Here is a 19,752-nt window from a genome sequence, read left to right as displayed (position 1 = left end):
TGCAGTACAGCTTCCAGTTTGGGGTTAGAAAGCCATTAAATTGCTCGGTGCTTTATTGGCAGTACAGAAGTGCTTGGAATGGAAGTGCATTGAACATTGATTATTTGAGAGAGGGTGGATGCTGGTGTAAACCACACACCTCCAGCAAGCCTGGCCACGTTAAGTTTTTCTTCTCAGCTTAAAATTTGCATGTTTTGCCCTTATAATGCTGTTCTTTATTTCAGAGAAGAGCTATTTTTAAACTTAAAAATGGAGAGCTGCCTGCAATGTGTGTTTCACACCTCTGGGGTATTAGAGCTGGCTCTGCCAGGTACAGTGCTGCCAGCTGCCCCGTGGGTAACTGGTCCTTTAGCTGATGTTTTGGGGTTGGATGCATCATTCCTTTCCACACAAAAATTCTTTGGATTTGGTCAAGCTTATTATTTCAGTTCATGGCATTGAAAAGTGCCAGGAATGTCCTTGTTTGGGTGAATTTTAAATTGAGTAAGGCATGGCAAGGAGTCCAGTGTTGTAATTCCACTCGGACTGCTGCTAGGATCAGAAGTGGATTTATTTCCACTGGAGGAAGCTGCAGAGTTCTCAGGGTTTTGTGAGACTGGAGTTACTGCCATGGGCTAGGAAGAGGGAAGCAGGGCCAGGAGGGATGCTGGTGCCCAGCAGTTCTTGCCAAGAAATGTCTCTTTGCTTTTGCCCCATTCTGCTGGGGGAAGGAGGTGATGCAGCCCATCTCTGCCCTGCTAGAAGTGCAGAAGAGGCAAGAGCAAGCTGCAGGAAGCATCTCATGTTTGTTTTTCTGAGATTTTTTTCTCTCCTTCAGCCCCACAACTCCTTTCCAGTCTGGTTTGAACCAGGGCACAAATATTCCTGTGTGCCTCTTCAGAGCAAGCATGGTTTTTTGGGGGGAAAAAGTGGTTGTGGACAGGATTGGGACCACTTGCATCCCCAAAGAGACCACAGCACATTGCAGTTCTGTTTTAGGAAAAAATGTATCTTAAAATACAGGTTATTGGATATTACTGAATGATTCTTGACTCGGGTAATTGTGGCAACTTTTAAACAGAGTTTGGGGAGTTTCTGAATTGCTTCTCTTCTATCTGTACTGGACTTGTTACCAACAGCTGAATTTTGCAGAGCTGTGGGGAGGTGGGTTAGGTTGCCAGCATTTCAACATAGAGCTGTAAGGCTTTCGAAGCATCTGAAAAAGCCAAAGTTTTAACATGGTTTATCTGCTGTGAGCACTTGTGGGAAATTGTGCAACTTGGAGATGAAAATATTTACTCTGCAGAAGTAGCAATTCTTGAAAACGTAAATAGCATTTAGTGCTGGATCTCTGGTGGAGTTCTTATCTGTTCATGGAGGCCTCCCAGTTGTTCCAAGGTAGATATCTATAGTTAATCCTCAATAAATTAGTTTAGTATGTTGAATACACAGTGGGGAACCTTAATTGAGAGTGTTAGTAAAGAAGTCACGGCCTTTATCGATTTACTGGAGAAACCCAGTGATGATGGAAGCAGGAGCAATTTGTTTCCCAAGTATTTTTTTGTTTATGAGCTAGGACTCCAGCCCTTGCTTCAGCAGCTTGAGAGCAAGTGTGCTTTGCCTTGGGAAAGTGGCTGAGCAAGAAATTTGCCATCAAATTTGAATAGGGTGAGAGTGCCCTTGTGCACTGGAGCAAACAATGTGCAGCATTTTGGTTTTAGGATATGTCTTTCTCATTAGTAGGTAGCACTGTTAATTAAAACATTAAACCCAGAACAAACCCTGTGGGTGTTTTGGTGGATGAAGGGTGGAGTTTTATTTGTGGGTTAAAAAAAAACTCCCACATCCTGATTTTTCCTTCCAGCTTCTTCCCTGTCACAGGTGGCAAACCAGGGTTGCTTTATGCTAAACAGCTATTTTTATTTAGATGTCTGTGCCCTTCTAGAAATGTGTTTTTACTTTGAGGCAATCCTTGTGGCTGATAGCTCAGTGTGTTTGGGAGAGGATCAGTCTCCAGGCAGTGCCGTTTAATAGAAGCAGCAAATAAAGTGAAAAATTGCTGTAATTAAATACTGCCTGCTCTAACTCTTACAGCATCCCCTGTTTCCTTCACACAATGCTGCTTTTGACTGGGCAGTTCTTAGAGGAGTCCAGGAACATGGAATCCTAATGGGAGGGTTTGTAACCTCACTACCTGCAGGCTCTGTGGCTGCTGCTAGTATTTTTTTATTTATTTTTTTTCAGCAGCAGAGAAAGCACTGAATACCTTGTCACTTGTCATTCATACTTGCTTTCTCCTGCTCCCTACTGTTGGTTTGGGTCCTCATTGTCAGTCTGGTTCTGTGTCCCCAGCCACTGCCACTGCAGAGACAAGGACTTACAGTCTTCCCTCTGCCATCGAGGCCATTGGCTGATTTTCAAATTACTTCACTCCTTGAAATCTCAACTTTAATTTTTGTTGGAGTGTGATGCAGTTGAAATACTGAGAAACCTCTTGGTGAGTGGAACAGGATCAAATCCTGGTGAGTGGAGTATCCTGATCTCTGCTGATGCTGCAGAGGTGTAGGAAGAGGTCTGTAGGGACCTGAGTTACCCAAGTGCTTCGGTGTGGTGTCTTTGTGTTATGTGTGTGATTATGTAGATTAAAGTGAAGCTAATCTATCTATCTTTAAAAAAATTTTTTTTTTAAAATTGGGGTATTTGGAGGTGATGGTCTTCCAAGCAAAACAAAGCAAAAGAGAACTCCAATTTTCCTAAGGCTATTAAAAGAGGAAATGGGATCCTAGGTTTTGTCAAAACATATTTCTATAAACTGAAAAGGGCCTAAAATAACCTACACTGCCTTTTTTAAAGAGACAAATAAGCCTGTAAGAGTTCATTGCTGTAGGAGCTGCAGAAGCCCCAGCAGCAGCATGGCATTGCCCAACTCTCCTGCAAATGACTTCTCTACTTTCCAAGCCACTGAGAGCAAAGTTGCTCTCTCATGCTGCCCCTTGGATCTGAGGAGCTGACAGTGATACAAATATTTATTTTCAGCCTTGTGTGAGCAGGCAGGCTCTGGTAGCCACCTTCCAGGCTTGTAGTTTTGTGTGAGATGTGTATTCTCTACATGCTCATGAGCAGGAACAAATGGGAGGAAGTGCTGGGGCTGAAAATGTGTCCCTGAAAGTGACTTGAAGATGATTCCTTAACTCCTTGAACTGCATCAACCACATGCTAAATGAAATTGCAGTCTGGCACAGTGATTCTCAGTGATGTGGTTTTAATTAATATTCTGTGCCTTAATGACTGCACGCATCTGCTGGAATCAGCATGGTATTGATTCTCTTGGTGATCATGCTACAGGAATTTCCTTTAGATAGGGTTGTTGGTCATGACTGAGAGTGATTCATGGTGCAGTTTTCTTGGTGTCTGGATGACCTCTCAAAGTTTGTCTTCACTGTCAAATTAGCTCATATTATGGCTTGAGGGTTGCCCTTAAGTTGACTCCCTTCTGCACATAAAGCCCCTTATGTGAGCAGGCTGTTAACCCCAGCTAATGTGCTGCTGCTGCTAATTTGAGCTAGGGCAGAAGTAAAGCCTGAGTGAGCACATTTGCTTAGCTGCTAACAGGACCTCTCAGTGATGGGGCACAGCTTTCCCCACATGGGTGCTGTGTGTCCTTCCTGTGTCCTGCAGAATCCCCTTCTCTCCAGAGCATTTACCTTAGAGCAGCAAGCTGGGACATTCATCTCTGGGCTGCCCTGTGTTTTGATGCCTCTGCCTCCTTTCAGAAGACCTCAGTTGCTAGTGCCTATCAATTTAGGAGGCAGATTCAAAGGAAACCCAGGAATGGCTGTGGTGGGTTGGGTGAGTGATTCTCCAAGTCTGCACATAGGATCCTGGCAGTGCATCAGTCACTTCAAAGTAATGGGCAAGAAATCCTCCAGAAGGAAAATAAGGACTGCATGTCTAGTATGTGAAAGCTCCTGACACTCATCACTGTGGTGGCTTATGCAACTCCATTTAGTGGCCATTTGTTCTGGGAGAACTAAAAACATCCCATGTAAGGTAAGGTGTTGCCATGTAGGAGCTGTGGGGAGCTGGCATTGGCTGTAGTAGCTGTTTGACTGCTCTTAGCTCATGAGAATAAAGTTTGGACTTGTCCTGAGCACAAGAAGTAAAAAATGATGAAAGCTCCTGCTTTCTGTCCTTAGGAGTCCAGACAGCCACCTGAATCCTTGCAGTCTCTTTGATCTCTTTGTGCTTTGGTGTTAAACTTTGCATTTCACTGCTTACAAGGAGTCTGCCACATCTCTGAGAGCTCCCCAGCTTGTTTAAAAGAAAAAAAATCATGTGCTTTCTTCCCTGCACAGCTGTATGCTTCTAGCAAGGGCAGAGTGTTCCCCCTCTGGTTCCCCTGGCCCCCATCCCCAAGCTAATTCAGCTGCAGCCATGCTTTTCATACCCAATCAAGTGTGTATGGGGCCTCCATTCCAGCTCTGTAAAGCCATCTACAAACATGTGGGAAGAGGATGGTGCCTATTCAGTAAGCTGCAGAGTAGGCAGCTATCTTTTGACAGATTAGCCAGAGGAATTTCTATTGCAGGGCTCGATTGTTCTGGGCCCTCAGCTCCCTTTTGTGCTGGAGCAGTGAAAAGTTGTGTTATGACAATGGTTGACAAAGTGTTCAATGAAAGGCCACGGTTGGCAGGGGCAGAACTTGAAGCCATCCTCCTCTTCTCCAGTGCCTGTCATCAAAAGGTGCAGAAACACTTTTGACACAATCTTCCCCACTGACAGATAAATGGCTTCGACTTCAACCTTCCCCTTTGCTGAACAGAATTCAGCCATCATCATGGTGAACAGAGAGCAGGAGCCACATGTCTGGCTATTCCTTTGCCTGGCGAGTCACCAGGCACCTGTTTTCAGAAGAGGTGTTCTCTCTGTTGGCCACGTTCCCAAAGCAGAGCCAAAACTCAGCTCCCTGTCTACCCCATACCTTGCTCAAGGAGGCAGGATTGGCATCTTATGGTTCAGAGAGCTGACTGATCCCTCCTTGCTGGCAAGCAGGTCTCTATGACAGCATTATTACCTTTGGGAGGTGGTTTCAAGGTACCTGCTTCTATTTAACAAGGCTTTCCTTTCAGTCTCTGCAGTGCTCAGTGATCCACAGTGCCACTTGCACAATGCTAACTGAAGGCAAACACTGCTTTCTTATTTAGAGACAGGAATGGATGAATAGACAAAACAGGGCCTTTCCCATATTGGTCTTACGGGCTCTGAGTTCCTGATTATGGGCATCTTAGTGGCAGGAGGGGAAAACCCTGCATTGTTGGATAAACCAATACAAGGAAGACTTGAAGTATATAAAGGATAAATAATGTGCAGAGCACTTCTCATGCCATTAGGTCAAAATACAGTTCTAAAAACTCCATGAACCTCAGAGTAGCTTCTACTCAACAGGGAAAATCCAGTATGAATGTTAGGGGCTCCTCACATTGGTGGTTCTGCTGTCTTTGCCCCCTGTAGAAGTTTTTAACCTTTGTAGGATGCTTCCCTGAACTGACAGCCCCAGCTCTTGTCCAGGTTTACATTTGTTGTCTGTTGAATTCTGCTTTCTTTCCACAATAACCTTGGAAAGATCAAAATGCCCTCTCATGAGTAACTCAGAAGCAATGTGCACCCATGCAGATGAGCAGGCAGGACACTGGGCACTCTGCTCTCTGTGGGTATTCCCATGTTTGGGCTTGGCTAACCCCATCTGGAGATGTGGGTGCCAGGAGATGGGCTGACAGCACATCAAAGACATGGTCTCTTGGGACTGGTATCAAACACTGTAGATGGTGCTTTTTAATCTGTTGCTTTGAAGAGATGCCCAGCACCTGAGATGGCTTAGGGAGTACTGATTTGGGAAGGGACAGAGTTTTGGCTTGGGGTTTTTAGGGCTCTTTTTCTTTGAAAGACATTTTAGAATACTGGTGGCAGAAGCATTTGCGCTGTGAGCTATTGCCTGACATCAGACCAAGTGGCTCCCCAAGAAGGAATGCTTTCTGTGCTTTGGGACAGCAGAAATGTGACTGGTTCCAGCAGCAGGACAACTGTGCCCCCAAGCTTGGCATCTCCAATCATCTTACATTCCTGATCTGCTTGGTCTGCAGACACTGAGATTGAGGGGATGTTCCAGTCCCCTGCTGTACACTGGGGACCTGTGTCTACTGGTGAGGGACTGCCATGCACCCATGACCTCAAGTTTTGAGTTTCCTTTTTTATTTGCATTACTGGAGCCCAACCAAGATCGAGGCCTCATTTCATCAGCATCGGGCAAAGGGAGACAATACCTACCTCAATTTTATTTGCAGTCTAAATAGACAAGACAGACAAAGAGTGGCTGTGGAAACAAAAGCTTTGGAGAGGTGATGTGACATGACCCGGTCACCCAGCAGGAGATGACAAGAGCCAGGAGTAGATGGAGGTTTCCTGACTCCTTGTCCCAATGATCTATCTATTGGAGCACGTTAATTTGTTCTCCCATTTGAATGCTGTGACTTGCATGCCAAATAGTGTCTAGTGAGGGGATCCCAGTTCTGGGAAAGAGATCCTTTGATTGCTAATGCTTCAGGCTAAAAATCCTTGTGCATATTAAGTTAAAATACAGCTGTCCCAGAAATTGAGTGAACTGTGTATTTTGGTGTATCTCTTTAATTTCAAGTCTCTTGTTTGTTTTGCACTAAATGTATTTCTAGCTTTCATTTCCCCATTGATTTTTTTTTTTTTTTTTGAACAGTGTATTGTACTTTTGGTGAGGATAATTGGCAGCTGGAGTAGATAGTGTTGGGAGAATTAAAGACTTTGGCATCCAGGAAGGTGGAGTTCTCCTGTATTACTGCAACAACTATTGGGAAGTTTTTCTTTTGCTGGAGTAGGCAAAACAATGGCTGGGCTATCTGAAGGCCAGTTACAACTTTGATCTTCAAACTTCTTGAATGGCACCAACACTTATCAGAAAGTCTCTCTGGATGCCAATAAGCTGTGGCCATGAAATCCTTCAAATTATGAAGACCTTTGTTTTTTCACTTGTGGACTTCTGAAGCTCATGGCAGCATCGCTCAGTGCTTGAGCTCTGGCTAAGCCAGGGTTTTGGTCCTCAGTTTGGTCCCTGTAATTCTTGGATTCATAAAATAGCCTCCTACTCTGTTGCAGAGGAATGTTTTGAGGATAACTACATTACTTTAAGAAATGCCAAAGCTTTGCAGCAGTAGAAGGCACAGAAATACATGAAAAGAGATGGATTCATGTACAGTCATGACCGTGGTTGTCTTTTCACCCCCTTAAAGTTTGTCACTAGTATTTCTTTGTCAGCTTTATCTTTTATTATGTTGAGCCTTTAGGACATTACCTGTTGTGTTTTCTCTTTTTGCCAATACATCAGGCAGGGACAAGCTCCAACCTGATCTTGCTGTGTGGTTAAAAAAAAAAAAAAAAATTGGTAGTAATGTAATCTGTGGGCAAATTGCACTTTAATTCGTAATTGTGCTATGAATATGGACTTGGCTTTCAAATGCTCTCTGAGTTTAAACTGCAGTTTGACTTTTATTTAGATAAATGCCTTTGTGCTTATAGTGAAATGGGTATCTGCTGTAGGCTGGTATTGATTTAAAGGTCTCTAGAGTGTTTTAAAAGACAGTAGGGGCCTACAGGACAACGTATTTTAAAACTAGATGCTTGGTTAGCTTTTACACTCCTGTGTAGCTTCAGATCTAAATTGTATTACATGTCAGCCTGTCCTGTTGATCTATTGAACCTGTTTTCAGTGCAGGTATTGGGAAAAAATTGAACATTTCAGGCAAGATGTAAGGAGCTGTCTTCAGACCTGAGTGCTCTGAAATGATGCACTTGAACTATTGAATGGACGTGAACTATTGAATGTGTGCAAAGAAAGGCTTTGAGGATTTTTCCATAAGTGCATTATAGGAGAACAGGTGATCAATAACAGCTGGAGGTGTTCATCTCTTCCTACTAATTGTAGGGTATCCTAATATTAATCAGGTATACTAATTGTATGACCTCTTAGGTCATAGAGCATGGGTAACAGTTCAGTAAGTGCTGGGGTGATCCTTTTTGGGCTCCAGACCTTCTTGAGGTATGTGGGCACAGCTTTAAAACAAACAAAAATATATTAAAATGGTGAAAATTGGCCAGTTTTCTAGTCAAACTGGCTTGGTGGTTTGAATAAGCACCTGAATGTTTGTGAGCTTATCTAGAATCAGGCCACAATCTTTTGGGTCATGTTCAGAGGTGCAGTAAGAGGGTGTAACCTCCCTGAAGAGGAGACAGGAGGGTTGAATTTTACCCAGGATAATAGCTCAGAGCAGGGTGTGGAGCAGAGTAAAATTAAAGCAAGTTCCCCCTCAATTTCCTTACAACTTCTTGTGGCTGCCTTTCTTGCTACCACCCATCAATTTGCCACCTCCTTCTTCAGATTACACACTTTCAAGAGCATGCCAACACTGCATACATCATGTTAATTAGACCATTTGTTAATTTCCGCATCATTAGTCACTTGGTCTTAATTGATCTGTGTTCTCCAAGTAAGTCCCTAGCTGCAGGTTTGACCTGTCCTGTGGCTTTGTGCTGATAGTGCAAACCTAGGGGGCAAAACTTTGCATTGCCTGATGCTACAGCAGAGCATGGCAGAGGGTTTGCTTGTGGTTTTCACAGTCAGTAAGCACTTCATTGGCATTTTTTTTGTTTGCTTGCTGCCCCTAGCAATCCTCACTGTGTGTTCCTTACAGAATGCTCTGGCTGTGTTTCCAATCAGGGATGTCCTGTGGGACAGGTCTGCTCTCCCAGTGGGTTATTTTCAGATGATACTGCACAATTTATATGATATGTACAATTTGTATTTATATTCTATTCTGTCCTCTCCATCAGTGAAATGCCAGGATCTAGATTTGGAGTGTCCAGTAGCTGGAAAGCTTTGGTTGAGATTCTTGAAGAATAAAGCATGTATTAGTTTATGACTAGCTGGAAAATGTAATCAGTGATTTTTTTAAACTCCTCTGTATTTAGTGATATACTAATAACATCATCTTTTTAGAAAATGTAGAATGTACTTTGTTTACACATAATGAGTGTATGTACCTATGTGTATTTTTGCTTGTGAATAATACACAGTGGTGGATAAAAAAATGCCCTATGTGAATGTAGCTATAAAATATTTAGCAGACTGTTTGTTGATTGTTTCGGTTCAGACTTTAATTTGTCAGGAAATATCCTATTCATCTGTGATTAGTTTTGTGGTTATGAATAACCAATAGAAGAATAATAAATGTAATTGTGTAATATTAAGGCAAATTAAAACCACACTAATGCAGAAGAGGAAAAAACTTGGGGAGAGCTAGATAACATTTTGATCATGGACCTAAATTTGTGTATTCAGCAGGAAAGTGCTGCTTCTGTCATGTTTAAGTGCTCTTGTTAAAAACAAACCCACCCACCCAGTGCAGTCTGGAATAATTAAGATGACTTTTTTGCTGAGCACAGTAACTGCAGTATGCTGATCCCATTGTTTTTTTTATTTTAACAGAAACCTGAGCTACAACAAGTTGACAGAGATTGATCCTTCTCCCTTTGCAGAGCTGTCGAACCTCCAGGAAGTGTAAGTATTCTTTCAGAGGTTTTAATTTTATTTTGCCAGAGCAGCTTGTGGGCCAGGAAGAAATTGTATATAGTTTCCTAATATAGAATCTTCCTTAAACTAACCCATATGAGCAGATCTGACTTGGTATGGAGGTTTGTTTTGGTTTTTTACCCTCCATATTGTACCTGTGCTGGTTTGTGTTTTGGTTTTGGTTTGGCTTTTTTTAAACTAATCAATTGACAGAACACAAAATCCCAATTAAAACAACATTGTTGTTATTGGAAATCATTGGAGTTTGCTTCCCTCTTTCTTGTGCAATGCTCTGAAGGAGCAGTTCAGCTAACACACCTGAGCATACACACAAAGCTCCTTGCTGAAAGGATAACCCTGAAGCAAGTCAGAACAGCCTGGATCATGATACCTGATGCCAACCTAACTCAAATCTCCCAGGAAACAAAGGTGTAGTGTAGTGGGTAACAAAGCACTTAACTGTATCTCTTCCTCTCTGACATTTGTGCTCCTTTTGGAACCAGAACAAATTCTGTTTCAAGACTGCTGGGAGAGGCTAAACCATCATAGCTGTCTTCTGCTTTGGTGAGGAAAGAAATCTGGTGAAGGTCTGAGTGGCCATGCCAGAACCCCCCTGTTGGTAAAGGAAACCTCGTTAGGAAAATTGTAGGATTTCCTAGCTCCTGCTCTGTGTAAATGCTCAGCAGTTACACTGCTGTGCTTGTCAGCTATTCACAGTGATTCCCAGAGCCTGATTTTGAATTTTGAAAAACGAAAGTGACAAAGATTTCAAGTGGTGGGTTGAGGTAATGAGCTCACATTTGAATGCTGAATTGCTGGCATACTTGAGGTTTGGGCTCTGAAGAGCTACTGATGCCTCATGGGAAACTGAGAAAACATTTCCTTTCAGAAACAATGCTGTGCTCTGTGTATATCGTGCATTTTCTCTTGTCCTCTGTCTGTTTTCATTAAGTGTTGGCTCTCAGGCTCGTGGAGGGGCCAGATCCTGTGATTCTTAAGTAGGCAAACCAGTCTGCTGCAAGTGGGAGTTCTGCCTGCCTAATGTCTGCAAGATTGGACCATGGGGATTAATGTAGGATCTCTTCCCTGCCTGATTGCCCCTGGCTCTCTTGCTTACACAAATAGTCGAGACTTGTTAGGGGTCACAATTAAGTGAGGAATTTGCATCAAGAGTGACTGCAGTGCTCTGCAATCAACTTCATCAAGATTATCCTAGAGAGCAGTAAAGGAAGGGAGAGAAGCAATGCAGGTGGGCAGACTGCTGCCTATATGATCTGTTTTTTTAACTTCTCTCTAAACCATAGAAAGCCTTAAATTGCTCTGTGCTTAAAGAAGAGAATTGCAGCTCTGATCCCATGAGACTTTATAATTATCCTAACATGATCGTGGCTTAGCAATAGCTTTTATTTGTGGAAATGCCTGAAGGCATGTGACTTCAGGGGCTGTGGAGCTGGGAAAAGAGGATGGCTTCTGGTTCCTTAGGTAGCTTCTTGTGCAGAGCTGCATGGGTTGAGGGCAGGGCAAGCCCTGCACTGAACACTCATCTGCTAAAAAAAGATGTCAGGGTTTAAGGGAGGGGAGTATGCAGCCCACAAAGTAATGGTGCAGGTAAGAGCTGCTTACTGTGTCAGAAAGGCGGAGTTAGGGAAAAGGAAGAGAGCAGAGGAATGAGTAGGAGGGAAAAGAAAGAAGTCAGAAATGGGTGACTGGAAGGGAGCAGAGCCTGGAAGGCAGGCTCTGGAAAGTGTGAGGGAGAAGCTCTATTAAAAGCCCTATCTACCAATCTGTGTTGCTTTTGAATAACAGCTAAACCACAGACCACTGAAATAAACTGCATTTCAGAAAGAGAACCACATCTGTACTGCTGGAGCATCTCCTTCCTGATGTTTTTTTTTAAACACTTTGCAAACATTCATGAAATAGGCATCATGCTGTGGCATGTCTTGAGAGCAAGGCAGTGTTTTGTGCTGGGCAAATCAAGTCAGCCTCAGGGATAGAGATTGCCCCAAATAATAGATGCATTGATAAGACCTGAAACCTCCCATGATGCTTCAAACACTGCCTGTGCTTTCTGAACATTACAGATGAGACTCAAAGCTCAGTGTGTGTGTGTTTGTTTGTGTGTCTGCATGTGACTAGGTAGTACAATATATTCTGAAAACCTTTTTTTCCCCCCTTAATTTTAAGAAAATTTCAGTAAATTAGAATATTTGGATATAGTGTCTTGTTTTATTAAAAAATATAATGTATTTACCCTAAATTTTTCCCTTTCCCTGGTTTTAGACAATTGTTTGTGGCATTTTTTTAAGAACCTCTTTTTTCCTGTCAAAAGCATAGGTCTGTGTGGAATGAAATCTAGAAAGCCCATGATCCAACATACTCTGAAATAAGGAGCTTTGTGCTGATGGAGTCTCAGGTGCAAAGGGCTCAAGTGTCACATAGCTTTCCTCCTTCAGAATACCTGCAGCTTTTTCTCATCCCCTTTTGGTGGCTGTCTCTAATGACACCATTCTGAGGTCCATCCATTCTCATACCTTGGTTGAACAGGTGGATGGAGGGTGCTGCTGTAGGATAAGGCCCCATGGCCCTTTCTGGGTTTTCCTCAGGTCATATGAAGCATGGGATCTATGGAAGTCATGGTCCCATGGCTCTCAGGTTTTCCAAGCTCATTGGTAACAAAGAAGCAGTAACTGTGCTGAAATCCCTCTCCAAACAACTCACCGTTTCTAAAGTGCCTTTCACTGAAAGCTCTGGAGAGCTGTGCTATTTTTGAGCAGGCTCCATTTCAGCTTGACACCAGCCTGGCAGCCGGACTGTAAATATTTTATATGGGTGCCCCCCTCCTCTGATTTTGCATCCAGAGGCAGCAGGTTTGTGTTGTCAAAGGGGAGGGCTGGGGAGGAGAAAGGAGACTACAAATAAATTTGAGTCTGGCTGTTCTCTTTTGGGCTTGGTTTTGCTCTTTGTTTGTTTGGGATTTTTTCTCATTCCTTATCATGGGGGAAGGGGAAGATGAGAGGGAAATCCCAGGCAAATACTCAGCTTGGCTGCCTCCTGCATCAGCAACTGGTGCCTTTGAGAGAAAATGAAGTGGGAGAGTCACTTCTGACCTGACAGGAGGCTGAAAAATGAAAACCACACTCATGTCAGAGGAGGCTTTGACCAGTTTTTAGATGCTGGTTGGTGTTAGAGCTTCTAGCCAGTCTCGCAGAAAGTGGGATTAAAAATCTTTCTCCTATGCCTTTCTCCAAGATGCTCAGTTGGATATTAATGAAAAGAGGGCACAAACAGAAGCTTTTCAGTGCTCTTTCCATCTTGCTTTGTACCTTTGAAAGCTCTAGACCTTGCTATAATATGAGCAACAATGAGCTTTTAGTTGCAAAGTGGAGCTCCTTGCTGAATTGCAATGCAGTTGCCTTTTTTTTTTTTTCCCCTTGCATTTTGAGATCCGGGTGTAATGTCAGAGGCAGAGGAAAAAGCTTTTATCCCAGCAGTGCCTGGAACTCCTTATGAAATCAAATACCTCGCCTGCTCTCAAGAGGAGCCAGAAGGAAGTTCTGGGATGGATGTCATGCTGCCCTCTCCCACCTGCCAGAAATAGTTTTAAAGGAAAGAAGAAAAAAAAAAAAAATTGCAACTTAGGGTCGTCCTCACTCGTGCCCAGGGTTTAGCATGGCTCAGCTCCACCACCCTGCCCTCCCTGACGGGAAATGTTGTTCTTCACACGCCTGAACTGTTACCTTTGAGGTGTCCTGTGAGAAGGCAGCAGCAGTGACAGACCCAGCCGGGCTCTGCCTCAAGGAGCAGCTGAGGGAAGGGGACAGGGAGGCTCCTGGGGAGCTGCCATGGGCTCGGCCTGGGGCGACCTTAATGGCTTCAGCGTGCAGTGGGTGGGGAGTGGGCAAGATGGCAAAGAAATTAGGTGATTTTCAAGCCGCCAGAGAAGGGACTGTTACAGTAATTAATTGACTAATTCACCGTACAAACAAAGGCTCTTTAAACCGAGGAAGAGCCAGTCACATGGCAGGGATCTGTTGTCAGTGAGAACACTTCAGACATTAGGCTGTTAAGGGGGGCATTTTGGTACTGGCATTTCCAGGAGCCCCTGCCAGCCTTTTAGCCCTGGGGAGCTTCACAGTGCTCCCCAGCCATCTGACTGGAGCATGTCACCTCATTTTAGTGGCATTACTGCAATTTTGTGTATTTTGCTGCCTTTGTGGGGCTGCCCTTGCAGTAGCTTTGCCTGGTGGGGAGCGTAGGCCTGTGGAGAGGCCTGCTGGGCCCTCATGGCCTGGCCTGGCAGGGTGAGCTGGGGCTGCTGCTTGGGGAGGGAATTAAATTCATTGTCTTGAGGCAACAGGGCCCATTGCCTCGTGGTTGTGGGTGCAAAGGATCTTCTCCTGTATCTGTTAGGCCTGGGGATCCCTGATGGCTCTGGAGACTTGGCTGCCGGAGGGCTGTGGCACAGTGCCTGCCTTCGTGGTGTTTGACTTGGGTTAAGGGAGTGGGTGGAAAGGGAGGGGAAAAAAAAACTTTGTTTTCATAAAGAGGATATGGTTGGACCAGTTATGGTGGCTCTCGTTTATTAAAACATTTGTGAGGGAAGGTGGGAGTGTCTGCTAGGATTCTGTTCCCAGAGAGCTGGGGCAGGGGGACAGGTGAGGAAGCCCCATGGCTCTCCCTCCTCTCATGTGCTGCTTGCTTGAACAAATAATTTCTGTTTTTTGCAGGCGACTGAACAACAACGAGCTGACCTCCATTCCCTCCCTGGGACCTGCTGCTTCCAGCATCCGCTCCCTCTATCTGTAAGTTGCTGCTTCCTCTATTGGCTTTTGACTGGTTTTGGCTGTTTGTATGTTTAGCAGTTACTGCCTGATGGTTTCATATATGTCACACTCATTTCTGCTGACTGCAGATTTCATTATCAGGCTTGGTGGAACCTTAATTAAAAAGCATCTTTTGGAGTAGTATGGTTTGTGTGGGCTCCATGTTGTTCTTATGGTCAGTGGTAACATGTCAGTAAACTTCATGGGTTAGCTGTGTATTGACTAAAATATTTTCTCATCTGCCTTTGGGTTTCAACCATTATGTCATATTTATGCTATTGAAAGAGTATGTAATTTTACTTTTTTCTTTTTTTTTTTTTTTTTCCCTTTGGCCCTGTCCTGATAATTTCCTGTCTCTTAAAGCCAGAGACTGTTCACATCTCAGTCTTTCAGGGAACTCATTCCAGACGTGTTTTTATGGTCTCTTTCAAACTCTTCTCTCTTTTTACTTTTTAGAGGGTGATTGGTGATTGTAAGGCTGGGTTTGCAGAAGCTTTGATGTTCCTAACTTTGGTAGTTTAGGTGTCTACAGAAGTGTTATAGACACCTGAGAGTCTTTGTACCACAGAGGGTCTCAGGTTGGGAATGCTGCTGAAGGGAATAAAGACATTATAACATCAAACTACTTATACTTTAGGAGTGTGGATTTCTAAAATTATTTTTGCATGTGTCTGCTTGTAATGCACACCAAGAAGGAATTTTGCTGAGGTATGCATGATACCTCCCAAGTTTCTGTGAAGGGGAAGTGGTTATGGCTAATATGGACTCCAGCAAAGTGCTTGAGCAGTTCAAGCAGTGGCTTCCAGCATGCATGGCAATGCAGTGCACATCTGCAGGCAGGTGTCCTTATTTAATGTGGATTTACTGCTTCTTGTAGTGGAATATGTCTGTGTCCATACCTCCAGGTGAATGGCCTCTCATGCTCCAGAAACTCCAGCTTACTCCAAGACAACCTTGATCTGTTGACTGAAAATACATTCCTGTTACTTAAATCAAGGACAGAATTGAGTGAAACGAATTGGCACTGTTCCTGCTCTTCCATTAGGCAGTGTTAAAATACTCAGAGCAGAACTCCCTCACTCTTTTAATTCAGTTTAGGGATCTTAGCTTCAAATTGGTGTCCATATCTTACTCCTGGTGTGAAGTGAGTTCAGCTTTTGTTTGAGATATAGTGTCTTTGATATTCTTTGGGGGGTGTACCCTGTTCCTGCAGAGCTTACAAAGAGTGCTGGATCCAGCAAGTGTCACTTACTCACAAGTAACCACTCCACCTCTAGGCTGGAGGGGGTGATTTGTGTCTCAGCAGCGACCAGACCTATCAAATGTGTTGCATGAAGTTGGTGTGAAACCATCTTGGTTGATTTCTGCCCCCTGCTGCAGCTTCTCCTTGCATTTGAAGTCTGGATGTGTGATCTGGGGGCTGCAAAGCAGGGCACTGACTCTTCCTGAGTCCTTGTTTAAGGAACTTTCCCCTGACATGAGAGACCATCTGCCTGCCTCTTGAACTGAGCTTACCAGGCTGCTGCATAACCTGGTGTGTTATGCACTGGGATTCAAAAAAACTCCAGAAATCTTGATTTATGGATGGAAAGCTTGCATACAATTTAACATCCAGGATATAGTTTTAGACCCCCCCCAATCAGCTTTTGTTTCTCACAAAGTCTATAAATGATCCAGGTTTCACAACCCCCTGTTATTTTTGCTATTAATTTAGCTGTTGGCAAAGGACCAAATTGCTAGAGCTTTGGTTTTCTTACTCCTGAAACAAAATAAGTTGTTTGGAAAGAAGGAATAATGACTGGTGGAAGGCAGTAGATTTACAGCTCCTCTGAAATTTCAGAGTGGTGCAGAAGGAAGGGGAAGGTACAAAGCCAAGTGATAAAAGCACGGTATTCTAAACAGACCTGCTTAGTATCACTTTCCAGAAATCTGTATTGCTTTCCTCAGCTGCTACACATAAATAACTCTGATAGTGGGATTTGTAATGCTGCTGTCATACCTCTGCAAGAAGGATCTCTTTGTTTAGCTTGTTTCAGAGAATGCCACTTTCCCCTCGTTTGTATTTCCTTTTAATTTTTATCAGAGGTAAAAAAAAAAAAAATCTGAAAGACATTTTAAAGTACCTGCTTTAATCAATGTTGCTGACTAACTCACATTGGAATGATTTGCTGAGGAAGTGAAGCTTTCTCCAGCCTTGGAAGTCTTTAAATCAATTGGATGGCTTCCTAAAAGATGGCCCTTTAGTTCAACTTTAGGTTAATGGGCTTGATACGCAAATTATTGGGTGAAGTTCCTTGGCCTTATGTGGTGTAAGGAATCAGATTATATGATCATACAGGTTCCTTCTGGCCCTTCAAATCTGTGAAGTAATAATCTGGGAGGCTGCCAAACCAAACCCATGGTGAAGACTCATAATGAAGACTGTGTATCGAGAAACTGGTTTATGTTTAAGTATATAGTGTTACAGTGTATTCTTACTGCTGAAGAAAAATAAATACGTTTCCTTTTTGGTTTTTTCCAGTGTTTAGAAATGTGTGAAGTGTGTTTACCTCACAAACCTCTGAAGTAGGTTTTGTGTATTGCATGTGGTTAAGTATTTCCAAAGGGCTGTGAATGTATTATAAAAACAAGGGTTGTGTATTTGTCATACAAAACAGCCCTTTTGAATGATTAAGTAAATCTCTTACTTTTCCTAAACTGGAGAAGAGTTATTTTTTCTCATTTTGGTGCTGGGAGAAAATAATCTTCCATACTGCAAAATCAAATTTTCTATAAAGGTTTTTTTTAATGTGCTTGACCACTTTGCCTTCCCTATTTCTGAGTTTCCCTTACCTGTCTCCATCACCCAAAACTTTCTTGACCCCACATATGTGCAGACCTTGAGTAAGTTATGTATATATGTAAGCATGTGGGAATCTGTTGGAGGGAGAATTCTCAAGGCTTTCTTGCAAATCTTTGTTCCAAGCTGCAGATGGGTGCAGGCATAACATGTGTATCAAACATGTGATGCCCTAATGTACTGCCATGAAGTTAAGTTTAATTATTCCTTGAAGAGTCAGTTTGTTTGCCTTACATGTTGAAAAGACTGCCAAAGTCTTCCATCTCAACAAGAGCAAACATAAGGGACTTGATAAGGCTTTTAATAGAACAGAAGGGAAAAATAATCTATGTATGGGTTACCAAATAAAGACAGATATTAAATGCAGACATCTGTTAGTGCAAAGAAAAGCCAGGAAATTCAGCTGGGAGGGGGAGAGACTGAATCTGGATTCATTCCGAAATTACGTTGGAGTAGCTGAGAGGAGAATCTTGCCTGAAATTCCCACAGCATTTGTAATTTAGCTACAGTTCCTAGACTTGGACATTTGGGAGTTGATGGCAGGATGTTTTCCTTGACATGCTTTTGGCTGAGGATTTCCCTTCCCAATGTTCTGCTGCAACTCTAGTGTGTTAACTCTGAAGGTTCTTGAGAGGACTCTGACCTGATCTGGTGGGGAAGGGGAAGATGGAGGAAACCATTTATTTGCAGCAGAACTGAGCCTGTTTATATCCAACTTCCTCACTAACTTGTGTGGAGAATCTGAAGAGACCTTTCTAGCATGCCAGTGAAGAGGAAGACCTGAGCTGCAATCAGCTCTGTGTTAGTCTGCTACTACAGGTTTCCTACAAACCTCTGTGCAGGTGCAAGCTCAGCCCTTACTGTGAGGCCTGTCTGCTGCTGCTTCATGCACCTCCATGTGAGTAAATGCATCCTGGTGAACTTCTGGGATGTCTGCATGGGCTGATGGAAGTGGATCCTTGTCCTCTGCCCTGGCTCTGGGGTGGCCAGCCTGATTCAGTCAGCATCCTCCAGGACAGGAACATCAGCACAGGCTGTAACACAGGTGGAGAGCCTGCTAACCAGACCACTGAGACAAGCATGGTAAACAAAGCACACTGTGCCACATCCTTAGCTGGCTAAGAATTAAGGAAGTTACCAGATTAAACACTCAAAAATAACTTCCATGTCTTTTACCCTAAGTCTTTTAAGCCCCCAACCATTTAGGAACAAAGGGGACAGTGACCCGTGGCAGTTAGCTGTGTGTTAGCAACAGTCTGTTTGAGGTGTTTTGGCCCCATGATCTTGCTCTGAATAAGCACAGATAACAAGGAAGTCAGAATAGGGATTTTTGGAGCAAAAGAGTGTGAAATAGGATTAGCTGATTCACAGAGGATGCAGTGACACTCTGCACTGTATTAACTGAGGAAAGTGAAATCAATAGGACTAGCCTGCTGCCAAACTGAGCATAAAAGTCTCTTGAAGAAAATCAATCTTCTTTACAGGCTCATTAATGTAAAGATCAATTCACATTAAAATGTAATTAAACAGAGAGGGCTAATAGGAGAAGGGTAAGTGATCTACTGTGCCACAGGCAGAATACATCATGGATATATGGAGAATTGGAAACTGGGAGTGGCAGGGAACACACTGGGTCTGCTTGAAAGGACTGGGGAGCTCAGATGCCAGCTGGGGCAGTGTGGTCCTCATGAAAAGGAGAATATTCTGGTATTCCATCCTGATGTTGGCAGCAAGACAGGTTAGAGACTGCAGCCAGTAATTTCTCCATCAGGAATAATGTTTCCATTTGAATTGCATGGTTTCCTGGGGAGGTCCCCACCTTTTAAGTGGTGGGGATTTCATTATAATTCTGGTTAAATGAGGCATTGTTAGCGACCCTTGTTTCTTGTCTGACTTTGGCATTGATTTTCATTGCATCTCATTAACCTTTGTACAGGTTTAGGCTGGTCTTGGAGATCCCTAACATGGCAGAATCATGATTGTGCTATCACTCCTCCCTCTGGAGCTGTTGCCTCATGCTTTCTTACTGAAGGTTTGGGAAAACACCTGTTGTTTCAGTGCTGTTTGCAGTACTGTTAAGTGAGGTTTTTAGAGCCTCTTTCTAAAGACCCATGGGAGTCTTTGAGCTGCTGTTCTGCTTCCATCCAAGCCAGACCTGTCTTGCTATGTTATTAGCAGTCACTGTGCTGTGATCTAAGTGTGATGTAGCAAATATACCTTTGTTTCCCCAAGTTTTTGCCAGAGGCTGAGGTTGTGCTGAGATGTGCTACTTCAGTTTGTCCTTTCGTTTGAAGTGAAGATGGCGAAGACTTGGTTGAGTACCAGGAGAACTGCAGCTCAAAACTGCTGCATCTGTGCTGTTTATAGAGTATATCTGAGCCTGAGCTGTGTGTGAGCTCACTTCATGTTCCTGACTAGGGCAGAATGTAAATCTCTGTGTAGGCAGTGTTGGCAGT

The 19,752-nt window shown here is 43.4% G+C and overlaps 1 protein-coding gene across 1 annotated transcript in view; it reads left to right on the top strand.

Moving 5' to 3' along the window:
• Positions 1-19,752, top strand: part of LRIG1 (leucine rich repeats and immunoglobulin like domains 1) — an 83,992-nt gene that overhangs the window by 24,341 nt on the left and 39,899 nt on the right. Inside the window, 2 exon segments of the mRNA XM_071756250.1 lie at positions 9,548-9,619; positions 14,362-14,436. Coding sequence (XP_071612351.1) covers positions 9,548-9,619; positions 14,362-14,436 — 147 coding nt within the window.

Source organism: Heliangelus exortis, chromosome 12 (genome assembly GCF_036169615.1).
Source record: "Heliangelus exortis chromosome 12, bHelExo1.hap1, whole genome shotgun sequence".
Lineage (NCBI taxonomy): Eukaryota > Metazoa > Chordata > Aves > Apodiformes > Trochilidae > Heliangelus > Heliangelus exortis.
Note: the sequence above shows the minus strand (reverse complement) of the source record. Positions and strands in the feature narration are given on the sequence as shown.